The sequence below is a fragment of the Motacilla alba genome, chromosome 1A, assembly GCF_015832195.1.
Source record: "Motacilla alba alba isolate MOTALB_02 chromosome 1A, Motacilla_alba_V1.0_pri, whole genome shotgun sequence".
Classification (NCBI taxonomy): domain Eukaryota; kingdom Metazoa; phylum Chordata; class Aves; order Passeriformes; family Motacillidae; genus Motacilla; species Motacilla alba.
The window spans coordinates 66,228,698-66,255,113 of NC_052031.1; the positions used below are offsets into that span (position 1 = coordinate 66,228,698).

The window sequence follows — 26,416 nt, forward strand, 5'->3', positions numbered from 1 at the left end:
TTCTGCTTGTCTACAGTCATTTCAATAAAGACGAGACCACCAGTGGGGAGCCCAATTCTTTAACAGAAATGGAGCCATAAATAATCACTCTCAGGGGTCAGTGCAACCACAAGTGCCTCCCAGCCCCATCTCTCAAAATCACGTTACGACATCAAAACAAATAATTCAGTTTTTTAGCACTTTTTAGGGAGGCTTCAGTCACAGCAGATTGTCTACCTGGCAGTGACTACACCGCAGGAAGGACACGCCATTACAGGTGGACAAGCCACACAATCTGCTGCAGCACATAAAGGCCTCGAGCACAGCCTTAAATATTTACAACTTCTATTAACAGGAAACAGCAATTAATCACTCAGGGTAGCATGAAAGGTGTGATTTAGCAATTACCGCAGGTTGCAAATCGACCTGACATGTGTGACCCGTGAAACCCTGCAAGGCAAACAGCTCAGCAGCCTCAGGGGAACACAAATGCATCCAACGGTCAGCAAAGTTCCAGTTATCCTCAATGAACAGGATCTGCATCTGCTCCTTGTGGCCTCTCAACCTGAGCTACGCAGCTTATTTTAGAAAGGGCAGCCCCTTGGAGGTCAAGTTTTCACCGTGTCATTAAACGAACAGAACACATTCCAGGAACCAAAACAGGTCAGGAGAACCCCCATACCCACACTGTTCTCAGCCACAGGCTGTCTTTCCAGGTTTTTTACCTCTCTCACTGCTTTCAAGCCTCTTATTAACAACCGCATTTGAAGTTTATTTGTATTTTAATAACTCAGTGCCTTTGCCAAGCTGCCCGATGCTCTCCCTGCGATGACCTGCCCTGCCGGGTCACGGTGCAGGGGACCCTAAGTAAGGACCAAGCCGTCGGAGAGATTGAGCTGCTGCCTCCTGAAAGCCGCGCACAAACGCGATGCCCGTACACGAACAGGCTGGCCGTCCTCCTCTTAACAGTCCACAAACTGTGTTTATGAACAATGATCCAGAACGAACAAATACCCTTCCTTCTCCCTCTTCCCCGCCCGGAGCAAACGCCCGATTTCACCTACAGAGCCTTCCCAGCTTTCACAAGGCGACTGCAGGCGTTTTGGAAGTAAAAATAGCACGAAGTGCCGGGCACGGCCACGCACTCACTATTCGCTTCTCAGCTGCTCCAAAGCAGCCTCTACAAAGCCGCGCTCGGAGGTCAAAGATTCTACAGGTTCCTCGGCGTCCCTGGCACGGACACCGCGGCCTATGGAAAGCGACACACGAAACCCCGAGCGAGCGCGGAGGAACGGCCTGCCCGGCTCCTCACGTCCTCCGCCCGGCCACCGAGAGCCCGGCCGCTCTCACACCGCCCGGGGAGCCCCGGGCGCAGCCGCCAAAGCGGGCGGTACCTTGGGGGGCCGGATCTTGCAGATGCCGGTTTTCTCGGCCAGGCCGCGGATGCGGCCGATGAAGCCGAGCGGGTCGCTGAACTCCTCCCAGCTGGGCTCGAACACGGGGCACTCGGGCGGCGGCACGAACTCGGCCGCATAGCGCGACCCGCCGCCCCCCGCCATGGCCGCAGGGGGAGGGGGGCGCCGCCGCCGCCGGGAGCGCAGGGCGGAGAGGGACGGCCGGGGGGCTCAGGGGCTGGGCCGGGGACCGAGGCGCATCCCCCGGCGGCGCTGCCGGGCGGGGCGGCGGGATCCGCTGCCAAGCGCTGCCGTCGCCGTCCCGGCCGGGACCGCTGCCCCCGCCCGAGCCCCGCTCCTCGCGTCCCGGCCCGCCGGAAGTGACGCGCCTTTCTAAGCCCTCCCCGGAAGTTTTCGCACGTTTCCTTCCGATCCAAAAAGTAGTCCCTCCGCCGCGCTTCTCCCGGAGCGGTGGCTTCCGCGCCTGCCGCTCCCGGCAACGCCCCCGCGACAGATCCCAGCGCGAATGCGCCCCGTCCGCCGCCCCTCAGGGCACTGGGCCGGGGCAGGAGGGACCGGAGACCGGGGAGGGCGGAGCCACCCACACTTCCGCCGCGGAGGAATGTGCGACGAAACCCAAGCCATACACTTCCGGATCCGCGGGGCCGCGTCGCCCATTGTCTGTGCCGGACGTCAGGAGCGCCGCTAGAGGCCACGCCCCCTCCCGGGCCCCGCCCCCTCCCGGGCCCCGCCCCCGGCCTTGCCCTCAGGAGCGGTGGGTGGCGAGGGAAGGCGCTGCAGTGGGGAACGGACCCACCGGGATCGCAGAGTCCCACTGCTGGCCCTGCACAGCACGCCCCAAGAGTCACACCCTGTGCCTGAAAGCGTTGTCCAAATGCTGCTTGAGCTCTGGCAGGCTGTGCTGTGCCCGCTGCCCTGGGGAGCTGTTCGGTGCCCAACCACCCTCTGGGGGAAAAACCTTTTCCTGATACCCAACCTAAACCTGCCCTGGCACAGCTTCAGGCCATTCCCTCGGGTGCTGTCAATGGTCACAGAGAAATCTGTATCTCTTACCTATCCACTGCAACCCAGTCTTCCAAAGTAAATTGTATGTCTTTCTAACCAAATAAATTGTATGTCGTGTTTAACCGGACCTGCGCCTTCGCTGTCTACCAAATGCCACGTTTCACTTTATTCTTCCTGATTATTCCAACCTCCGTGCTGCTGTTCTATTTCAGCCTCAGGAAGCGTTAATTCCCTCCTCCCGTTACCAGGAGGCTTTACAAGATCTGCTGCACGCAGATTAAAACATTTCTCTGCGTCACTTCCCTGCCAGATTAAGGAGGTGCCACCCACATTTTACGTGTGGGAAACACACGTCCAATGCAAATGGCTAATTTTAAGAGAAGTTACAGGTAAGACCAAACTGATCTTAGAAAACATGGAGCAAATTGAGGTTATTGTCTTGTTGCTAAGTATTCTTGCATTTCAAAGGGGGATTCTGACATGAACGCTTGATAATTTTATGTAGGACTATATAAGCAAGTGGGATGGAGATGTTTCCTTACTAATATCTAAAAATTATACATTTCTACAAGCTCCTTTCCCCTTTTTCTTGTATTATTTGGTTGTGTCTCTCTTCTGATGAGCTATACCAGATTCTTTTGAGGAAATACATGTGTCTTGTATTCCCCACAACAGAATCACCATGTACCCGATTTCTAAGATAAGCAGTGATTTAGCCAGGAATACCAGAAGGAAAATTCTCCTGCTCAAAACTTTGTTTTGAGATCCAGTCTTTTGCTGTAGATTCTTCAAGGTTGTTTTGGTTTTATGTTAAGATATTTAGGCTAGTCGAGGTCTCTGGGAGGCAATGTTGGGAATGTTGCAGCAGCAAAACCTAAATATCCCACATGACCCAAGGGGGCGTTTTTCTCATCAGTTCTGCAAGAGATCCTTTTAAAAAGAGAATTTTAAGCTTTTCTCTATTACCTGCTCTGGTTTGGAGGCTACTGGCCTTTAAAACACCTGTCCACGTGTACTCCATGTCAGTTTTTGTTCTCCTTGGTTATCTGGGGTTATTTATTGTTTCCCTGAGAGAAGACCAAAGCCCCTCGTACAATGTGTGCAGGTGCTCCATGAGAGTGGGGAGAGCCCCGTGTCAAAGCCAGGGAATCATAAATATCCTGAGCTGGAAGAGACCAACCTACAAGAGTCATCAGAGCCAGTCCCTGACAGCAGCCTTCTGGACTTTGCCAGGAGAAGTTATCTACCCTGCTATTTTCTCTGTTTCATGAGAAAATTGATTTGATGGAGAATCACAGGGTCACGGAATGTTCTGAGTTTGAAGACACCCACAAGTATCATTGAGTCCAGCTCCTGGCCCTGTGCAGGACGCCCCAAGAGTCACACCATGTCCCTGAAAGCATTGTCCAAACACTCCCTGAGCTCTGGCAGGCTGTGCTGTGCCCACTGCCCTGGGGAGCTGTTCCAGTGCGCAACCACCCTCTGGGGGAAAAACCTTTTCCTGATACCCAACCTAAACCTGCCCTGGCACAGCTTCAGGCTGCAAAAAATGCATATTACATTATTGGCTTTTCAGAAATATTAAAATGAATACTATATGTGTTATGTTGGAAAGTAATGCTGTATTAATCCCTTTTTTGTAGAGCTGTACTCCTCCTTTTAAGTAGTGTGGTGAATATAGTTTTAGGCTACAGAAACCATGTGATGTAAGACACTTTTTCTAATTAGCTCAAGGAGAGATAACAGCAACAAGACACAAAAAAAAAAACCTCAAAGGAAGAATTATTGCCTCCTTATCAGGAAGAACCAGACTTCGAGGGACCAAGACAATTGATTTACAAGATGAGGGAGGAAGTTGACAATAACCAGAAAACGCCCTTTGTTTGAAAAGAATATTTGCATCATGTATAAAATATATGAATATGCAACAAGCTATTGCTTTTAAGAGTTAATCCTTTGTTAGCAAGGTGTGTTTCTATGGCAGGGTGCCAGACATCTGTAGTTGTTTGCTTTTATTGTCCTTTATTCTCCTAACTCTGATTGTCCGAATTCTTATTGCTCTAATTTTTATGACTATTTTTATAACTACTTTATTTCTATTAAACTTTTAAAATTTTAACCCAAGCGATTGGTGTTTTTCTCAAGGCCATTCCCTCGAGGCCTGTCACTGCTCACCAAAAAGAGATAAATGCCTGTCCCTCCTCTTCCCCTCACAGGGAAGCTGCAAATTGTGATGGGGAAGAACCTCGTGGTTTTGTAAATAAGCCTTTTTTTCTCGTTATACAGAAAGTCCATGTCTTTTAAACAAAGTCTTAAGGCAAAAAGAACCTTGGTTTATTGCTGAGAAAATTGGTTATTCTCCTACATTTCTCCATTTCTCCTAATAAATTAGGAAATCGTTTGGTGCATAAATAAAAATTGGTTATTCTCCTACATTTCTCCATTTCTCCTAATAAATTAGGAACTCGTTTGGTGCATAAATAGCAACACTACTACTATGTACTACTGGGGATACATGAGGAGGGTGAGGAGGCTAAAAGGCACCAGGGTGACCTAAAGAACACATTCAATTCAGCCAGAATTTGTGCCGGTAACTTCTTGTGGCTGCTTCCGAATGCCAGGCCACTTACAAAGGAAAAGGGGCGTTTTGCGTGGCGTGTTTTGCTGGTGCGGATAAAGGTTGCTTTTATTTTGCCCACAGCCCGAATCGCTGCCCTCACACACAGCTCCATAAGCACAGGCCCCGCGCCCCGCCGCAGGCCCTCCGGCCGCCCCGGAACTACAACTCCCAGACGCCCCGGCGCGGAACCGCTGCCGCCCGTATCGCGAGCGCTGATTGGCGCAGGCTGCCGGCCCCGCATGAAAGCCTGTCTGTGATTGGAGGAGGCCGCGGGGGCGGGGCGTCGCGCGATTTAAGCCGCGGCGGGGCCGGTGCGGCCGTTGCTCGCCCGTTGGAGCCGTGCGGAGGCGGAGGCGGGATCCCCATCCCGGGACCTCCATCCCGGGGCTTTTCCAGCGGGGCTCCCGCCGGGCACCCCCGTTCACCAGCCTACCGGGGTGCCCGAAGCCGCTCTCCCCCACCCATGGACGGCCCGGCTCTCCGCAAGGCCGCGATGAGCGCAGCGGAGCGCGCTGCGGGGAGCCCGCGCTGCCCAAGGTAGTGAGCGTGGGGCTGCTGCTGCCGGGGCTCCCGGAGCCCTTTCCGTATTCCCTGGCGGACAGGCTCCCGGAGCCCTTTCCTCCCTGCCTGGTAGAAGTCTTTTCTTTTCCTCCCTGGTTTGCCCGAGGGCACCTCTGGGTCTGCTCCCGTGCCTGTTGTGTTTCCTTCTTCCATCTTTTGGTTTCTGCTGCTCTTGGGCAGTACAACGCTCACCTTGTGCCTGGGTTACCTCTTTCTTTCTCGTGTTATTTCTCCAAGTGCAATGTTCAGGGAGTTTCTGGTCCTACAGCAAGTTCCTGTACGCAATACTCACGCTTTGGCGTATTTAAAGCTTTCCTACAGTGCCCAGAGTTTTCATGGATGTGCACTGGGGTTCTGATCCGAGCAGCTTTGGTGAGCGGCTCCATGAAGGTCATCGTTGCCTCAGTGTCACCTGCCAAATCAGTTTTTCATCAAAATTCCTGATTTTCCCCAACCACGTTCTGACTAAGCAGCTCTTTAATCAAGAGGCTTCTTGGCTTCTGTTACTCGTGGCAGCATTTACAAAAAAAGTGTCATATCAATAATGAAAAGAACCCTTACTAAGGTTTTGGTTTTTTTTTTTTTTTAACTCTGCAGCTGTATTTGCAAATTTGCTGCTTGTTTGGACAGACTAAAATGTTTGAATGCACTAAATATTGTTTTGAGGAAAAATACAGTATGTAATTTATACATATCCTTGATTTGATTTATATAACATTGACTTGCTTTCCATGTAGCACTTCAACATAAGATTCAAGAACTTGGCAGCTTCTATTTCAGTGTTGAGGGTGGACAAGCTATTTGGATGAGAACATCAAGTTCACCAGAAAGGAAAGCACCTAGACTCCTAGACCTCCATGTTAAATTATAATGGCTGGTGCATTAGCTAGCCTGAATTATGATCTTCATTCAGTACTCTGTCTTTAGAAAGTGTTTTTGTCTCTGCATGTCAGACAGTGACTGTCATAGATTGTTTTCCTGTTTATTTCGCAGTGGCTGCTGCTGCTGCTAATAGAACAGAAATGGACTTTTTATCCCCTGACTTCTATCCTTCTATTCTTTTTCTCCTCTTTTCATAGTCATCCTCCCCAAATAATGTACGAGGCTTTGCTTCCATAACATCTTTTTTTATCTTTTCCATGGGTTGGGCCCTCCTCCACAGTTCAATTCACCTGCAAGCTGCTCTTTATCGAAGTTCTTGGTTCTCCTAAATGCTGAGATCTCCTGTGAATACCCAGATATGGAACCCCAGGGCACTGGGAATATTTCTGTGTCTGCTCTGGGGTGCCCTGACCCCCAGGGGAGCACTGACTTTGACCCTCATTCATGGAGAAAGTTTCCTGGACTTCAAGATAGACTGGAATCCACAAAAGTGTGAAATAGATTATAGAGAGTAGTGCAGGTGCATCACTTGGTGAGAAATTGAGGTTTTTGGGATTTTTTTGGGATGGAAGCAAGATGGAGGGCACAGGGTGTCATCCTGGGTTTCTTCTTCATGCTGCTTCTTCTTCCTTCTTCTTGGGTTTGGGTGGCTTTTTGTGATTGGACAGAAAAGTTTGCATTGCGGGTGTCCAGGGATCAGTTATTGGGTTAAAAGGGAAAATAACCTAGGTGTCAGTTCTTCATTGGATAGTTTAGTCTTAAAAGACCTTGTAACAGGAGATTGTTGGCCATTTTGTGCCTCCTAATGAAAAGCTGCATAACTCACAGTAGTGAGACTGTTTTACTGATAAGAAATAATAAACGCCTGAGTCTGAACATGAATTACTGTCTCAAGTGCCTTCAATCCAGACCCAGAGAAACCGACAACTGAAACCCCCACACCCAGAGAGCAGTTGAGCCAATCTGTGTAAAAATTTAAAATCATTTTAGCTACTTTAGAAAATGTTTTAATTTTCCTGTCTGAAGCTTACATGTCATCAGAGACTGTTTCTATCCAGGCTGCCAAGCCCCCGTGCCTCTTCGAGATCTGCTGAGTCCCGGTGTCCGAGTCAGGAGGATTTCCCTCCCCTCCCATCCCTCAGCGAGCGCTTGGCCCATCTGAACCCTTCCCACGAGCTCCTGGAATATTACCGCAAGAAGATCGCTGACTTCGATGAGGAACATGAGGAATTGGTGAAAAGGCTGGAGAAATACAAACAAGCCTATGATGAACAGGTTAGGAAATGAGTTTTTGAACGATGTTGGACTACATGCACAAGCTTAGTGTTTTTATTCAGTTGAAAACTTGGCACAGAAGTCTTGGGTGTCGTAATACGACACGAAAAGACGACACGGACACTGCTGCTCTCCAGGTGAACAAAAAAGAGGGACCTTTATTTTCTGACTCCAACATTTAGTTTTCCAAAAGTGACAGTGGATTGGAGGGTGACAGTGCCACCTCTCCAATGACACTGGACAGACCAAGAGTCCATCAATTCTCTGCTCCTCCATGAAAGAATGCAAAACATAAGTTGTTTACAGAACTGTGTGTGAGAAAGTTTGTTACAAGAATGCAAACATCAGAAGGCTTAGCAAGGTCTTAGAAAATCAGGGTGACACTTGGGATTTACCAGCAACGTGGTAGAGCTAGGAAGAAATAAGTAAATTTTGGTGGTTGATTTTAAGATCTAGCTGTCTGTCCTTTGTCAAATCAAACAGAAACATGCCTGTAGGATGTTCTTCAAAAGTCATTATGGCTTGGTTATATCTTCACAGTGGGAATTTTGCCTTTTTTTTTTTATGTTAAGGCCTGAGTTTAGGTGCTCATTTCCCATGTTGTCCAGCTTCTTTCCCTCGTTTCTTGTATTGAAGGAATGCTCTTTTGTCCAAATTTAATAGGCTTTGACTTATGGGTATAACTCGTATTTACTGCAGTGGAATTTATAAGCTTGGCCATAAGCTGTTAAGTAGAAATCTAAAAATTTGCCTTTTAAGAGGAAGAAATCTTAAAGAATATCTGCAAGGTATGCAGTGCCCTGATACAGGCTATAGCATGTATCTGCCTAGCAGTCATCTTTGTAATTGTGGATGGTTCTTTGGGAATAAAACAGTCACTTCTGAGGTGATTGAGGTTCCTCCTCAAGCAGTGGCCATGCTTGAAGCAGCCTGAAAGTCCTTGGGGGAAGTAGGTACTGTACATCTTACTGTCATGTGGGAAAAAGAGGGGCAGGTTGCAGAATAATGCTTTTTTTTCATACAGGAGTGGTTGGCAGCTTCCTATACCAGGTGGAAAAAATGAAATATAGAAACCAACTGGATTTCTCACTCCTAAACCATACAGATATTTTAGTGTTCATTCTTCAGTGATTTATTTCAAAAGTAAATGCTGTTAGAGGCTTTGCTAGGTTTTTGTTGATGTCAGACTCCCCATACCTGCTCTGACCACCAGTGTGGAAATGCAACCACTGGAAACTGGAGACCCAAGCTGAGGCCTTATTTCACTGTTGTGTAGGGGCAGTGATTCTCAGGGCTCTGAACTCCCAGCTGAAACGTTTTAAAATAATTTTTTCCAATGTTTCAAATGCTGCCCTCATCTGGTCAAATATCCTAGAAGAATAAAATAATTCTTGAGCTGGCTGTTCTGTCCCAGTTCCAGACTCAGAGCACAAGCAGTTTGCAGTTTGTAAGTGTTGTCCAGTGCTCTGTTGCATTTCAAGTCCCTTGTTGTCTCCACTCAGCACCAGTTGCAGTGGGAAGTCCGCCACTTGGAAGAGGAGATTGCAGAGCTGCAGAAGGCTTTGAGTGATATGCAGGTGTACCTGTTCGAGGAGAAGGAGCAGGTCCTGCGCCTGTACTCGGAGAATGACCGTCTGAAACTCAGGTGGGCTCTCTTGTGTGGGGGCTGAGGCACTGCCAGCAGCAATTCATGCTCAGCCAGACCTGGAGTTCTCAGAGCAGCAATTATTAAGAACCATACCAGTGGAGGTGCAGTGCGATCTGTTGGGATGCTAAATGTTTCCAGTTGTTATTCCTCCTATTCTGGTAGTAGAAGGAAGAGCAGAAATTGAACATTGGTTCAGATTTGAATTGGGTGTTACCAGTTTGAACGTGAAGTTTTGATTGAAGCTGTCTCTGGTGGGTTGACATTGGCTGGGTGCCAGGTGCCCACCAAGACCAAGGCATCTTTTGTCACTCACCTCCTCTGCTGGACAGGGGAGGAAAAAAAAAAAAAGACTCATGGGCAAAACAGATTTAACTGGGGGAAATTATTAACAATTAAATGACCAGAGGGCTGGAGCCTCTGTCTTACAAAGACAGGCTGAGAGAGTAGAGGCTGTTCAGCCTCAAGAAGAGAAGGCTCCAGGGAGCCTTTATAGCAGCCTTCTAGCACTTAGAGGGCCTACAAGAGAGCTGGAGAGGGACTACTACAGGAGCATGTAGTGACAGGATGAGGGGAAACAGGAGCATGTAGTGACAGGATGAGGGGAATGGCTTTAATTGAAAGAGGGGGGTTAGGTTAGTTGTTGTCAGGAAGCTCTTCACTATGAGGATGGTGAGCCACTGGAACAGGCTGCCAAGAGAAGCTGTGGATGCCCCATCCCTGGGAGCGTTCAAGGCCAGGTTGGATGAGTCTCTGAGAAACCTGGTCTAGTGGAAGGTTCCCTGCTTGTGGCAAGGGCTTCAAACTATATGATCTCTAAGGTCCCTTCTAACCCAAACCATTCTATGAAATCAGAGTAGGATAATGAGAAATAAACCCAGATCTTAAAATACTTTTCCCCCACACCTCCCTTCTCCCAGCTCAACTTGACTCATGAATTTTCTACCTCCTCCTGAGGAGCACAGGGTGGGAGGGAGTGGGGGTTGTGGTCAATTCATTACATATTGTCTCTGCTACTTCTCCTCACTCTTTTTCTGTGCTCCAGCATGAATTTTTCCATTCAAGATTTAAGAACTTAAAACATGTGTTGGTGTGCTGTGACACTTCTCAGGAGTGTAATAAAAAGTCTGAGACAGCCCTTAATGTAGTTTGCTTTATAAACAGTGGACACTTGCAATCTGACAGAATTCTAGGTAGTTCATAACTCTTAATGCAAATTCTTTTCACCAGTGCTATTGTATCAGCCTACCTAGTATTGTCATAATTGAAAAGAGAAATGCCCCCCAGTCTCAGCATAATTGGTGGTGTTCTTGTATTGGGAACATCAGGAATGTCTTTGGGATCTTGTTTTTAAAGCAGTATTCTCAGGAACTGTAACAAGTTGGAAAACTTGTAAGCATCAAGAGGATGGTGTGTCACAATGTCATGATGTATTTTTAAAAAATCTCCTTCTCTTTGAATATTTTCTATTGTCTAGTTTTCTATTTTCACTTCCTTTGTATTCCAGGGAATTGGAGGACAGGAAAAAGATCCAACAACTCCTGGCTCTACTGGGAGCAGATGAAGGAGAAGTTACATATTTTCATAAGGAGCCTCCACATAAGGCAAGTTCCATTTTTCTGTAGATCTCCTCTTTGGATTTTAACCTGAGTATCTGTATCCCAGAGTCTGACCACAGACCAGATCTGTCCCACAAGCCAAAGGTTACTAAATGAGCCCAAAGCAAGAGGGGTCTGTAGCAAGGCTTTAGTATAAAGGTAAGTAAGAACAAGCACAATGAAAGTAGATCCTCTTAGCATCAGCCTCCTCCTGCCTTCAAAACATGCCTCCAGCTCAGCCTCTGGAATGTCAGGCACAAGTCTGAAGTCATCTGGCAAATGATTGTCAAGAAGATGGCAAGAACACCACAAAAGGGAAAAAAAAGTGCAGCAAATGGCCAGGCACAGTGTTAGAAGCTCAGCTGTCTCAGAATGCCTGTCTCTTAGAGCTTCAGTAAAGGAGAATGTGTCAAGGTTGCTGCAGCAGTTTCTGGGCTGAAGATTGCTCAAGAATCATCCACTCTAGACAACGTTGTGTTGCATATTTCAGAAGTGATGTTGAGTTGTTTAAATGGCAGCACATATGATGTGCAATGTCATGAGTGGTTTGGATGTACAGAGACTGTGATGGGAATATAGGTTTTATTTTGGAATAAGGTGCAGAAAAAGGCTGAAATATGCTGTGTTGTTCATGGTTGCTCTGCACTGCTCAAGCTCTTCAAAAATCTTGCAAAAGCTTTAAAATTCCTGATTTAGGGTAGCTCTAAAATTAAGCCAATTATGTAATATCAACCTAAAGATAAGCATTGGGGTTATAACCTCCTCTTTCATGGCCTCCTTTTTTTTAGGTGGGTTTCAGTTCAACAGTTGTTTCAGTATTTTTATCACTTAGCTTCTATCTCAGGCTTGTTCAGTATCTTGAATGAATGTGCTGATAAATGAAGCTTCATGTTTCTCTGACTTGCTGAGACAAGGAGGAGTATAAAAGAAGGAAATAACATCTTCACCTTCCTCTTCTCTCTGTCTCCAAAATGCTCTTTTTCCTGCTGAGGGTGCTGATTTTCATCCTAATGAAGCCATCAAAGGCAGAATTACTTTCCACTTGTTCTGGTGAAAAATATTGAGGCAGTAATGGTAAAACTCAGCCATGGTCAAGGAAACTTTTCAACGTGGGCATTACACTCGTGAAATGTAATGTCTTCCTTGTCTTGTGGTAGAAGTAAGGTAATGCTGTTCTTTTGGATATCTTGTTTTAACTTAAGGTTTTTAAGGTTCTTGACCATTGCACCTTTGGGGAAGTAGATGCTTAGTGCATTTGTCTTGTTTCTGTAGGTTACTGTTCTGCAAAGGCCAGCAGAGATCCAAGAACAAGATGATGTTTCTAGCACAGGTACCACACCGAGCTGAGTAACAGCAGCTCAGCTCTTGCTGTTCTTGTGTGTCTGTCTCCTGTATGCCAAAATAATTCCTGCCTGTTAATGCCTTGGTAAATCTCCATAAAGTTCCCTAAATGTCTCTGTACATATCCATGCAGTACTCTTGGCTTCCCTTCATCCTTTAAAATAGCCTTAGCTGGCTCTCATGTCACATCAGGGTCACATCAGGTTAGCTAAGGAGGAGGCTGTATGACCTTAATGTGGACTTTCTGGAACTGTGCAGGCACCTTTGCCACAGCCACTCCAAGCTGTCAGGTTCTGCTTGCCTTTTGTGCAGACAGTAGTGTGGCTTCATATGCCTGTATACTGATTTTCTCTTTTGAAATAATTGTTTCATCAAATTGACTGAAATTAGCCAACAAGCTCAAAACTCATTCAAGCCTTGATGTTTGTGCAGCTGTGGTATCTGCCTGTTCATAATTTATTTCAAGAAAACATGTCAAGTTTTCTTTCTAGATGTGCCAACAAAATTAGGAGGGTGCTTAAATACTGCAGTATGATAGAGGGGATAAAGGTATGTGATCACCTGAAGTTCTAGAATTCTTTTCTTTCAGCTAGCCCTCCTAGAAGTCCTTGTGACTGTAGCAGTGGAAATCTTTCTGCTGTTCCTGTTGGCCCACCACAACACGAATATGTCATGCTTGGGAAGGTATTGCAAGTGCATTGGAAAACCCTTTCCTACTTCAGTTAAATTTCTTCAATAGGTACAGAGAAGAGCACTTCAAAACCAACAGCAAAAGGAGAGAAATTCAGAAGTTCTGGGAGAGAGCAAAAAGATGGGGACATACTTCTACTACAGGTAAAAACATTTGCTGACTGATGGACATAATTGCTGGCTTGCAGAAAATTATGACAAAAAAATTATTCTGTCTGCTTAAGATAAGATGTAGATGTACCAGTTGCATAAATCCCTGCATCTTTCTTACTATGAATTCACACTTTGTCAGTTCACTTAACTGTTTATTTGCTGTAAATTTAAGAACTGATTCTGGAAGCTTTATGTAAGCAGATATTCAAGTAGTGTCAACTGAAATATGTTGTCCTTAAGTATAGAATGTGTAATTGATGTTATGTCCCATAATTTGATAGCAGGTATGAATTTACATTAAACCCACTGAAGATGTGCAGGGTTGGGTGTTTTGTGGAAGTTTGACGAAAGCCATGTGTTTGAGACAGTATTAGGCAGCCCCATCAAGTGCACTGATACAATTAACTGTTCCCTTTTCTAGACTTCCATAAAAGTTTAGCTATAGGTAGCATGACAGAATGAAAGATAATGTGCAGAATCGTGAACTGGGCAAGATGCCAGAAGCTGTATGCCAAGTATGAGGAAGGATAAATCAAACAAATAATGGATGAAGTTGTACAGCAGATATTGATGGTGGTTGGGGTTTTTTTTTGTTGTTATCATTAATATTATTTGTTCAAGCAAAGGTATGGAAGCGTCTCTAAATATTCCACAGGATTTGTTAGATGTGTGCAATTTAAATCTGAACAATATAAAAATATTAACAATCTAATGTTGCTCCTTATAGTATGCCTCTCTTGCCTACAGCATGATTTTTTAAAATGCTTCAGTTGTTTGAAATACTTAGCATTTGAACAAAAACAAAAGATGGAGAAACTAGAACTGCCAAAGGTGTTATCAAGTACAGTTTTTTGATCTAAATCTTGGAATTTAACAGGAGCAGAGCTGGTGTGAGGTCTTGTTCTACAATGTCTTTGTTTGCTTTTGCAGGTGAAGGCCTTGCAGGCTCAGATAGAAGAACAGACACGATTAACCAAGGAACAGGTTGAGGCACTGCTCGAGGACAGGCGGATTCAGATGGAGGAAGCTGAGGTCCGGCATCAGAAGGACCAGGAAAAGATAAAAGCTATAACAGAGAAGTGAGTGTGAGAGCATGACCATGATGTAGTCATGAGATGAGAGGGAGCAATAGAATTGTTATGACTTTCAGTGTGTTGCTTTCTGCAGCAGGCAGAAAAGCAAATTATGCAGCCATCTGGTAGTGTGTGTGGAAGATGAGTGGAATAATCTTACTAATCCTCTCTCACATTGGGAGAAGAGCACTTCTGTCATTAGATGAGAAGAGTTAAACTCACATTTAGACCACGTGTCTTCTCCTGTGCTTCTTCCAACTTGAAGTGATGACTGATGAAATTAAGGCAGGCACTAGGAAAGAAGTTAACTCCACTGGGATCCCTTTTTACAGGCTCCATAAGACCCAAAATCTCTTATATGAGAGTACCCGGGACTTTCTCCAGCTCAAGTTTGATGCCAGGGCCAATGAGAAAGCATGGATGGCAGAGAAGGACAGTCTGTTGAAGAAACTTGGCAAAGGTCTGGATCATCTTGCTTTCAGCACAGAGTCAGGACAGAAGAAGCAGGCAGAGCTGAAGAAGATGCTTCAAGCAAGTGATGGAGCTTCAAAACTCCACAGCAGAGAAATAAAGGTAAATTTTTTGTCTTTGGTAGAGCACTCTTTAACAGTTTTTGACTAGAAAATTGCAAGCACCTTGGCTTTGGCACAATACAGTCACTAGCAGCAGTTTCAACGTTGTACTGGGTTGCCTTAAGTTACATTGTTGTTGGCAGTAATCTAAATAAAAAAGCCTCCTGCTTCAAAGTCAACATCACCTTCAAATTTCAGATAAAATGTATAGTTAGGATTTATGGTAACATGTCACTGTCAGTTTCTTTCATGTTCAGAAAAACTCCCAAATTCTGTAAGCCATGTGATAAGTGGGGCCAACAGTTTTTAACCTGCTGACTGCCTGTGGCTCTCTGTTCCTGTAAGTGCTCTGAGCTAATGGTCTTAGAATGCAGTGTCTGGATCTTCCTTGATCCTGTCAGGAGAAAATGAGTCCTCTCTATTATGTCTTCCAGCTCTTCTCTAGCAGTCTGAATTTTTCTTCCTCTTCCACTACACTTGCAGTGACAAGCTGGGAGATCAGAATAAGGAATTGGAAAGTCAACAGGCAATAGGGAGTTGTTTCCATCTACTACCTCTGAATGCAGGTGCCTCTGAAATGCAGTCCTGGGCAAGCAGCTGTGAAATGGGAGTCACAGCATTCATTGAATGTCATTTTTAATGATGAGCAGTCATACAAAACTGGTAATTTAATTCAAATGTTTTGGTAATGGGACTGATCTTAGGATGTTGTCCTCACATACTTACGACCTCTAGTTCCAGTTAACTTTTCATATTGGCAGTGTCATCATACTTGCTTGTCCAGGGCAGGGGAAGTTTTGTAAGCACAGTCTTGAGTTAATTTTTTCTGTTCTTCCTATGTCCTAGTTACTGCAAGACAAGCTAGTGCAGGAAAAACACCTGTCACACATGTACAGAGAGCAGTGTGTCTCCCTGGAAGGGGAGGTGGCTAGGATCCGTGAGGAGAGAGATGCTGGCAAAGAACTCTTTCAGGTAATTGGTCTGCAATCATCTGCTGGCTGTGTGATGATCTTGCAGCATTTATTTTGTATGGCCTATTGAGTTTTCCTCTCCGTAGGAACGCACAGAAAAGATGGGGAAGCGCCTGAAACTGATGACTCAGCGATGTGAAGCCTTGGAAAAACGTCGTAGTATGGAAGTAGAGGGCTTCAAGAATGACATTAAACAGCTTCAGCAGAAACTGAAAGATGTAGAGAAGAAGATTTATAAGGTAACAGCTAAGTCTTTCTGAGGCAGGCTGTTGTGGGCTTATCCTATAGAGATTTTTCTCAGTATTTAATGTAGTATTCCTCTAGGGTTAAGGAAATAGTTCATTTTCCAAGTGTGCCTTTAAATGTCAGTATCTGACAAAACTTGCCTCCTCTGTATTTTACAAAGCAAAAAAGATTTGTCTTTGTTTACCAATTAGGCATCAAGCTTTCCAAGAACTGTCCTTGCTATACATTAGCTGTGTGTTTTTGTTTCCACTCTCAAAAGTTCTTATGTGCTGCCTGTAGCTTACTTAGCTGTCTCAAAATTGCAAGGCAGTGGTTTGATTCAGAAGTTTATCCTGCAAAGAAAATGATTGTTTCTTTGTGAGACCCATAGTGTTTGGTTCTGTTCCAGTGAGAGGTTGATCATTGTCTTAAGTATTGTGAATACTCTGTTTATTACTTTAGTATGTCATTTGTGACTTGGAAAAAAATACTGCAGAAGCAGTGGCTGGAAGTTGAAGCTGTGTTGTCTGTAGTAGCTTCCAGGTGCGTAGATGAACATCAGAACAGCCTAGAGGGAAAGGCACAGCCTTGATGTTGCTTGGAGTTAAGGATGAGACATTTATCTATAATATGCTTGAGAGGATGATCTTGGCACAGTTTAGACTCTCCTGCAGGAGGCTGGCAGTGCTACTGATTCCTTCTTTTCCTGTGCTTTTGATGCACAGTTCAGTTTATGCAGACTAATGCATTTATTTTGATTAAAGGCTTCAATTTGTTAGGCTTTTTTGGTTTTGGGTTTGTTTTTTTTTTAATGGCCTGTGGATTTTTGAACTTTATTCTTAAGAACTAACAGCAGTATATGAACGAGGGGGAAAAGTGTGTATGATGTCTTTATTGGAGACTTGTATGTTTTATATCTGTGGGTGTGCTCTTCATTGTATTCTCAATTTCTTAACACTGTTAACCACAAGAGGGCAGGGGAACAAAACACTTGCAAGAAGTCTCCAGAGTGATCATTCAATCCTTCTCCTCACTTGAGGTCAAAATTACTAGAGATTACTAAATTTCCTGGTTTGCACATTAAAATTTTTGGCTGAGAACTACATGATGGCACAATAAGAAACCCTAGTGAGTCGAGAGAATAGAGGGATTTTAGAGCAGCTTCCAATGCTGTGCCCTTGAAAGTGGCTGGGCTGGCATGCTCTATCCAGTTGCAGGGTGACAGGAAATGTCAGCCCTGGCCAGCTTGCCATCAGGAATTCTGATTATCCAGCAGCCTTTATTCAGCTCGGTACAGGCACTGCCTGAGTCAAGGCTTTGGACTGGAACTGCTCTTGAATCCTGTGCAGTTCAGAGGGCAGCAGGTCAGCCACAGCAGTTAAAACAGCTGTAGTTGCAATAGCAAAAGATAAAATGTCATCTTATCTCCTGAGGAACTTAGAACTAGATACGAGTTACTTGATAAGTACTTTAACTTGCCCTTTTTTGTGTGTCTCTAAATAATACAGCAACTAGAAAGGAGTCAATAGGCTATGAGTCAGCATGGTTATATTCTATTAAGATTTCTTCCTTGCTAGTACTATAATACAGCAACATAATATTATATGAAAGCTTTGTTCTTCATTTTTTGTTCTGGAGCACATTTCTGTCGGTGATGTGGATTATCCTAGCGCTATTAACTCACACATCCTCTTTGCTGGCTACAGAGGGTCTCCTTTAGAGTTCTCTCCCTCATATAGTTACCATAATACTCCATAAATTGTATTCTGTACAGCTTTGTTTTTCTTAATCTGTTTTTGTTTTTAGGTGGCTTTGAATTTGGGACCAGACCAGGATCTTGCAATTCTACGTGAGATCCGCCAAGGAAACAAACTAACACGTAAAATTCAAGGAGAACTGAAAGACTTAAAAACAAAGATCTACATCTTGGAGGATGAACTACGGCACTGCTGAAGCTGAATTATTAGCTGGCATCCTAATTTTAGGAATAGGACATTGCTAGACTTGAATAGAACAGCTCCTGCTTGTTTGTTTCCTGGCATCCATCAACAGAAGGTGGAAGAAATCTACTGTTCATGTCATAGGTGTACATGAGCCATTCCTAATGTACCAAACTGTATTGCTGTTTGAGCTGAGAGATGGCACCTGATAAAACTGACTTTAAAAGTACATGATGACTGATACATCAGGAGTGTGTGTGTGTGACTGTAGCTTCCTATCTGTGGTAGGGATCAGTGTATACTGTCCTTTGCCTTTATTTGGAGTGTATTATAAATCACATACATGGTTATAATGAAATTATTAATCATAGAAGGATCTAGTTGAAGATCTGAGTTTTGGCTGACATTTTCCTATGTGAAAAGCAGCTTTAAAAATAGTTCATATGATTAATGTTTTGGTGCTTAGCACTTCAGGATGTAACTGGAAATTCTCATATAAAAAGTTTGTACTAAAATGTCTTACATTTGACTCCTGGACAGGATAACTATTTTTAAATGGCTCCTATTTGCTTGGTTTTAACCTAATTGGAACAAACCTAACTGATTTAATATGGTGGGAAAAGATAACCCATTATAGAACTCTTCTGCAAGGATGAGCAACATTTACATGCATTCTCAGTGCTTGGTGGGGAGGGAGGTGATACACAACTGAAATTTGTCTTCTCTTCCCCTTCCTCACAGTTTTTTTTAACATGAAGAGGAAATCCATAATAAAGAGTACCTAGTATCTTCCTTATCCACCATATTATCTTTGTAGGTCTAAACAAGACCACAGTTGTGTGCAGAGAAATCATTATCAGCTTTTGCTACAGCAGTTGTTGCCACTGAACTGTAACAAACTGGGGTGGAAGGGCACAGTTGCTAGATGAGACCTGGAACTGTAGCTGTATGTGGTGATTGTCTTCATACCAGACATCACAGCTCTAGAAAACACATGAAATCATGACAAGGGTTACAACACAGCTTCAGCCCAGTTGATAATTGCAGGTATTCATGCTTTTACTGCAGCATCTGCAGATCTTGTCCACCTTGCAGCCTGAGAACAGATCTGTAGTGGAGAAGGCATTTCAATGCCTCTGTTTCCTACTTGACCTTTTTTTACCTTGTTTCTGAAGTACACACCATATAGGCTACTAGCTTTTCCTTCCCCGAGCAGAACTTAGTGTGTGGAAGCAGGCAATTTCCTTTGGCTGTGGAAGTGGCCGTGAGATCCTCATTTAGTGTTTCATAGGTAGATATGGAAAAGATGGATGTGAAGGTTTGGAGAAGGAAGAATTGTTTTTATAGCATCAGCTAAAGCAGGAGGGGAAATACCCTTAAGACAGCCATAACCACATGAATTGTCTTAACCTTTTTGTGACAAGCTTGCTGTCCTTTATGGTGCTGTACTGTGGCTTTTACTCTGTATGTGTTCTTGAGGGCAATTGATCAGACTTGAGTGTCCTGACAGTCTGTCCCTGGGTGCTCAACTACACTGCAGCTTGCAAGGGGCTGTTTTAAAGGATGCTGCACTGCTCAGTTGAGCTGAAAATGCTCAACTGTTCAGAAACTGCTTCATGAACAACTTGGGTGCTGATGTGATGTGGACAGTTAAGGGTGTTTAATGCTGTCCATCATTTAGTCTCATTCTCTCCTAGCTGGCTGCTATTTTTGTAGAGAAATCAAGCTAATTACAGTGAGTTTGTATGTGAAATAACATACTACTGGTTTGAAGATATCAATCCTATCACAGGGCCTAAAATGCTGCTTCTGAAAATTGCTACCTGATGAAGCCTTAGCCACTCATTCAGCAGGATCCATCTACTTAAATTCAGCTGATGGGAACCTAGCACAAAGGTCTCTTGAACCTATAGAATCCTGTTTATTTTCAACTCTTGCAAGCTGAAGAATTGCCTGTGAAATGACCTTCTCCTCACTGGAAAGGTATGAAGTGTGTCTGGGTTAAGACTTCAAACTCTGACATTCAGGTTTGTAAGACTGGGAGGAAGTATTGGGGGAAGAGGGATGTAAATGTTTAATTTCCTGTCTTCCTTACCAATATTCTTTAGACTTCAGAAAGACTGAACAGAATAAAATGACAACATTCCAAATATATCTGCTAGTGTATCAAAATCAAAGTGCAGTTTGAACATGATTCTTAACATGTCACTAGGCTATGAACACTTCCTATGTGAGGGGGTGGGAGGGAAATTACAGTATTGTTACTCTGTAAATCCATTTTATTTGGAAGCTTGAGTATTTTTCCAAGTGAAGGAAGTGCAAAGTATTGTACATGCTCTTTATGTGTGACATCACGTGGTCATGTGAAATGTTGCCAGAACAAACGGGGACCTTCATGCCAAGAACTGCTTTAAAGAGCCAAGTGTTTCCTACAGCTACCCTTTAAAATGTCAACAAAGCATTATTGCTGGGAGAAGTTCCACTACCTTAATTACTCATTTCTTTTTCCTACAATTTTTGGGATAGAAATCAAAAAATAGCATTTACTCCAAGGATAGATTAGCTTTTTTGATAATTGAGGTTAGTAATGTGTGATTTGTGTCATTTCAATACAGCTAATGCCAGGTTATGAGTGTAGGAGGACAGAATCTGAAAGATTTGCAAAATGTCTGCTTCTAAGATTAGAGAGAGTATACTACAGGATTAAATGTTACTGGACAAATGTTCTTATTGGGAGCCCAGATACTGAAATATCTCTTGCATAACTAGGAGAAAAATGAGGAGCAGGGGAAACCTCATTGTTGTGTAGCTTCATTTAAGTAAGGAAAGGAGTGCCTACTTTTCAGGAGGAATGTTGAAATATTAGTTAAGGCACAGAACCACAGATGATTCAGAGGAAGAGAAAAGGTTGTGTAAGAGCTCATTTTGTCTTGCATTAAGATGACAGGTTATTATCTGTCTCTTGAAGACAAAAAACCTACCAAAGGCCTCTCTGTCCTAGCAGGGCAATACTGAGCAATAACAAGTAGCCTGAACCTGAAGTACATTAAAAAAGGCATACATTTTTAGCAGGGAGATAGTGCTTTTCCCCCTTACTGTAACAAACTAGGTGTGGAGGTATCAAATTCTCCATCTCTATCTTCAAATCAAAAAATTACTTCACCTCTGTTAACTTATTAAAACAAGTTACTGGGTTTGACCCATTAGAGAATTAATGAAATATAATGACATGAGCTAACAGGAAATAATTTAGTGGTTCCTTCTGGCTTCAAACCTGTGATGTATTTATATGCAGTATTTGTTGGAGTTTTTTTAGTTTTCATGCAGTTGCTTTAATTATAGGGACATGGTGTGTCAGCTAACTCTGCACACAAGGTTACACAAGGTAAAACAAAACCAAACCAAAATAAAAATAATCTCTCCTCATCTTCCTGTATCACAATCTGCAGTAATTCCCAGGTGGATTGATGCTGTGACTGTGCTCAGGCAGACCAACACTTCTCATAGGTGTTAGAATAAGTCTAAACAGTAATATAGCATATGCTTGTATGCAGTGTCTGTACTTAAATTGCTTATGTAAATAGGATTATCACTTCAGAAACACACATTTTACCACTGTAGATGGACTCTCTGGGCAGCCTGATGTTCTGGAATTGAAATGTTTCTATGAAGGCCAGGAATTCTTTGATAATCAGATAGTATTTTTGAGTCTAGCTGGGAGCAGCATGCCTGTGTTCTTTGTTCTGGTGGATCTGTTCATACTAATGCAAAAGGGTGTTGTTCATACTTTTAATTAAAGCTCAGAAACACATTTAATTTGATGTTCTAGAATGTGTTTTTGCCTGCTCAGTCAAAATCCTATTAAAGGTGTCCTGTTTGTCCCTGTTCAAAGTGGTATCATGGGTCATGAGTAGGTTATGGACAGTTTTCTTTCTAATCTTTCTGCAATATTTTGCTTTTCTGTTTTCCAGTTGCTTTAAATTGTAACTCTTTACTCCCTAAAGAGTTTTCCTTAAATGTGCAAGTCTAGCTGTAGAAGTATACACATTTTTTAGCCTGCAGGTTGGGATTATGCACCAAAACATTCTTGGACACAGTGTAGAAAGTGTGAGTGGTGGGAGCTGCAGTGATTCCTTTTGTTTGCTGCCTTTGTAAGGTTTTAGACAAAAAGAGCCAAGTTTGGGTTCTTAGGTTGCATCAAATTAAGAACCTACTGTCCAAGGCAGGCCATCAGAGGTAACCAATATTTAACCCACTGGCAGGAATCATTTCTGCTATGACTGAAGTGTTTGAGAGGAGTGTAGTGGACTTCTGGTATCTCCCATTTAGCACCAAGTGAACTGTTGGAGAAAGGGCATCTTTGAATGGGGGGGTAGAGTGGCTGCCCTTCAAGCAAGCTCTAGAATACAGCTTGAAAAACAGAGCCCTCAATAGGGCTGACTGTTCACTTAGCCTGACTAAATTGCATATTTTAAGAATTGTGATGCTGTTGGGCTGGGGACAGATGTGTAACTACAGATTATTTGGGTTTATTCAGAAAACCCATAAGGGCTTTTAACACAGAAGTGCTTCAATGTTAAAGCAAGACAATTATTAACTGCACGGGTATGAAGGGATTTACTCTTGAAATGGGTTTGATTCTAATAAAAAGCTCAGGATTTACCTTGGTGAGGCACGTCTGGGATGTGCCCAATGCTCCTGTATTGATTCAGAGATCAAATTGCTTTTCTTTTACTGAAAACATTTCTCTCAGTATGGTGTCACTTCTAACCATCCAGTACTACAGTTTTTCCTCTTCAGTCCTAGCTTGGGTGGATGGATGGATGTCTACAGGGAATGCTGCTCATCTTTGTGGTCTGTAATATCTCTGATAACGTGACTATGATGCATCTTTGGGACTTCTTGAAAAGCAAGGATGATGAGCCCAGTCACTTAATGTCAACCAAATATTATGTTTAAGACAGGGGAAGGAAGAAATTATGCAAGACTAGATTGAAAACATGAATTTCCCAAATTATCAAATACATGTGTTCATCTTCCATTATTATCAATATCTAAAGCCTGCAAAGTCTCTTGAAAGTTCTCAGCTTAAAGTATAGAAAAATATTTTTCAGGAAATGCAAGTGTGTGTTCTAGATATCAAGAGATGGTTCTGATGTGCAGAAAGCAATTTAGGTCAAATCCTGGGGCAGGTCCTGCAATCAGGAGATGTTCCTGGAGCACTGGATCAAGATCATGTGAAAATGTGACCTCTTGCCAGCTGAAAAGGAAGGGCAACCATTTCCATGAAACTTTATCTGGACAGTGGGGACTTCCAAGCTAACGAAGGAGTTACACAGTGAAAAGACACAATCATGGATGAGGCTTTCCACCCAGACAGCCAAGTTGTAGGAGAGCCATGGGATCCTGATCCTGTCAGTCAAGTCATGGCTGTGAGTGCAGCAAGAGGAAATCACAAACCCCAGCCCAGGCCACACCATACAAATGCTGGCAGTGTTAATTGTATTGGTAAAATATCAGAGTAAAACCCACGAGACTCCATTTTCTTCATGGTGGAAAAAGCCTCTTTATTCACTTACCTCATTTTTAGACAGTTTTACAGACCTTGTGTGGGACTCATTTTTATGCAGTTTTACAAACCTTGTGTGGGACTCCAATTGGTTAGGAGCTTTCTTGCCAATTTATTGGTTAGCAAAAGATATTTTACTTATCCATCAAATCTCCTCTTAAATTGTTTACATATTTTCTTCACTGGTTCTCAAGGGATAGATTTAATGTTCATGCAGGTGCTACTTGTTTTTCACCCAGGAAGAGGTTGTTATATTAATGAAGCATTCACACCAGGATTGCTTTCACATGGGAATTTGCAAGCTGCCGGCTTGACAAGGCTAGCCACGGATATAACAGAGCAGACCTGACTTTGTGAGGCCTTTCTTTTATAATTTTTCTACCTTACTGCACCAGTAAAATATGACCATGGTAGCACAACCCCCTGTATCAGCACCCCTTAACTGAGCAAGGAGGTCCTTCTGCTGCTAGGTTGGTAATTATGGGGCTGCACTGACTCCCTTACAGTGATGTTCAACTGCAGCATTGACAGGGATTTTTTTTGGGATTGCTCAGCTAGTAATCCTTTTAGAGCCCAAGCAAATCTTGAGGCGCCAAAAAGAGAAATAATGGGGAGCTGTGTCTTCAGAAACTGCTTATTCTTCTTAGAAATACTTCTGCCTTTGAGCCATTTCAATGAAGAATGTTGAGATGAAGTCATTGTTTGTGCTTCAGAGCACAGCTGAGGTCAGGAAGAGGAGTATGGAGCCACCAGCGTGGTGAAGTCTGGGGACAGTTGGGTATCTTTGGTGTGGAACTTGTAATTAGTATTGAAAATTGCACAAGAAGAAAGAAGGGAAGGAGCAAGTGGCAGATAATTGAACCTTTGGGGAGGCTACAGAGAAACAATGTTGGCATGGAGCTAAAAGTGATTTCCAGAACAGAGAAACAGCTGTTAGATAACTAGAAGCAAAAACATAAGAAGCAGAGATGCTCAGAGATGTATCTAGAGAGGGGTGAGCCAGGAGGAACAGGAGATGCACATTAAGTGCTGCACTTGTATCAAAGGCTGCTTTTATCATGAGGGAGCATAGCCAATATAGAAAAGAAACAGCAGCTCAAACAAAGCCAAAAAACACCCCTGTTGGCTCCTCTGGCAAAGAGTCAGTTTCTTTGAAGTGGGTATTCAGGGTAGGCTGGGAGAGCTGTGTCCTGAAGCCAGCAGCAATGTCCAGTATCCAAGGATGGTCCATCAGGCAGTGTCAGCTCCTGTTGGGAGTCACCTCCACACCCCACAGGCCCTATTCCTGTCTCACCACCTCCAGCTCACCTGCTTTACTGTCCCTGAAGGGCTGACCCCAGCTCGAGCTGCCATGGCACAGCCATTGCCACCCCAGCACACTGCACGCTGTGAGGGTGACAGAGGCGGAGGGCTGGGCACAAGCTCCTGTGACTCGGGATGCCTGAGACTGTAAGACTGCTAGTAGACTTGAGATAAAAACAGTTACGTGAGGTGGTTTTGAACATCACTGCCAGAATCTTATTCCTGAATATCTGTTCTTTCTGCAATGAATAAGTGGTCCAAAATAAGTTATTTTTAAGTATAGTGCAGAGCTCTTGAAGTTTAGGACTTCACTTTTTATTACTCATTCAGATTAATTTTGTTCCTTAATACTGTTCTGCTGTAGCTGTATTGTTAACAGATATGACCATGGCATAGTCATTTCCTTAAGCTTTTTCTCCAGAGACAAGAGGTTTTCTGTATCACAGCACAGTTCCACCATGAACCTTGTTTCTTTAGAAGTTGACAATTCTACTGTTAGTCTTTACTTTCATTTTTCCCTTCCCTCCATTGTTGTACGATGTTCAAGAGAAAAATGTCATTACTTATTCTAATATGCAGCAAAGTGCAGTTGTTATTTTTCAAGCATAAGGCTGTTCATTTAAGAAATGCAGAAAACTTTCTGCTAAGAATACATCATTCAATTCTCATTCTTTAAATGGTAAACAAAGTTAAATTTAGATCTGTATTTATTACACACTTTTCTTAGTATTTTCTGCCTTTTTTTGGAACATGTATAAAAATTTGGTTTATTTCTCTCATGCTGGATAAACCTCAAACTAACACACCACCAAAAAACTCTTAACAGCGTCCTGCCCTCATGAGAGTCCTGACTTGTAATTATTAAAGTGCAGACAGTTTCCCATTTTTAGTTGTGTGTGTACTGGTGGTGTCTGGCTATTGGCAGCTCTTTCTGTTTATACCGGAGGGATTATCCCCCATTACTCAAGCCTGGATGATGGATGTGCATCTGTGGCCTCAAATAGAGTAGGAAGAACACAAGCAGTGCATCCTCCAAAGCTGCACCATGGACCTTGTCCCAGGTAGGGTGGGGAAGTCCAAGGACAGAGCCACTCACCAGGCTCCCCCACCATGGGTTTTGTTTCCAGCTTGAGAAAAAAAGTCTTTTCAGCTTTGCCATGGGGGACAAACCCTCTGGCTGTGCTTTCCCTGAGCAAGAGAAACATCTTCAGCACAGAGCTGAAGGGAGATGGCTCTGAAACCTTTGTGAGACATTCATATAAAGGAGACCTCTGGTCCCTTGGTCCATCCCAGTTGTATGACAGGTGATAGCAATATTTCTTGGTGCTGCCTGGATGCTGGGGATGTGCTGTTCAGTATTTGGTGCCCGGGACTACGGATGCTGCTGCAGCTCCCAAACCAGTGCCAGCAGTCTGCAAGTGTCAGCCTGTCCCTGCTGGGACTCACACCACTGTTCTGAGTCCCTCTATGTCATTTAAAAGGCTTTTGGCACATTTTTAAAGCTAAAGAACAGCAAGCGTCCTTTTGCACAGCCTCACAATTAAGAAGGCTAGTTCTAAATAGGGGTCTCAATAAAAAGAAAAAGAGTATCACCATTTAA

At 43.7% G+C, this 26,416-nt stretch overlaps 2 protein-coding genes across 5 annotated transcripts in view; one reads left to right on the forward strand and one right to left on the reverse strand.

Moving 5' to 3' along the window:
* The window catches only part of KDM5A (lysine demethylase 5A), a 54,877-nt gene extending 52,254 nt beyond the window's left edge, over window positions 1-2,623 (reverse strand). The window contains exon 1 of one of the 3 annotated variants that reach the window (XM_038153025.1): window positions 1,374-1,538. In XM_038153025.1, coding sequence (XP_038008953.1) covers window positions 1,374-1,538 — 165 coding nt within the window. Of the gene's footprint in view, window positions 1-1,373; window positions 1,600-2,447 lie in introns of those variants that run through there. The other 2 variants (XM_038153026.1, XM_038153027.1) reach the window with 2 other exon arrangements.
* A 5-nt stretch (window positions 2,624-2,628) lies between these two features.
* CCDC77 (coiled-coil domain containing 77) lies at window positions 2,629-18,174 on the forward strand. Of its 2 annotated transcripts, XM_038153028.1 has the most exons (12): window positions 2,629-2,788; window positions 5,101-5,556; window positions 7,521-7,737; window positions 9,240-9,382; window positions 10,890-10,986; window positions 12,253-12,310; window positions 13,061-13,155; window positions 14,095-14,243; window positions 14,570-14,810; window positions 15,656-15,781; window positions 15,867-16,019; window positions 17,812-18,174. In XM_038153028.1, exons 1-12 carry the CDS (start codon window positions 2,757-2,759, stop codon window positions 17,956-17,958), a joined length of 1,914 nt encoding a protein of 637 aa, XP_038008956.1. In that variant the 5' UTR covers window positions 2,629-2,756; the 3' UTR covers window positions 17,959-18,174. The 2 variants fall into 2 exon arrangements, with proteins under 2 accessions (XP_038008956.1, XP_038008959.1); XM_038153031.1 differs by lacking the exon at window positions 5,101-5,556 and having other exon boundaries at window positions 17,812-17,989.
* The last annotated feature ends 8,242 nt before the right edge of the window (window positions 18,175-26,416 follow it).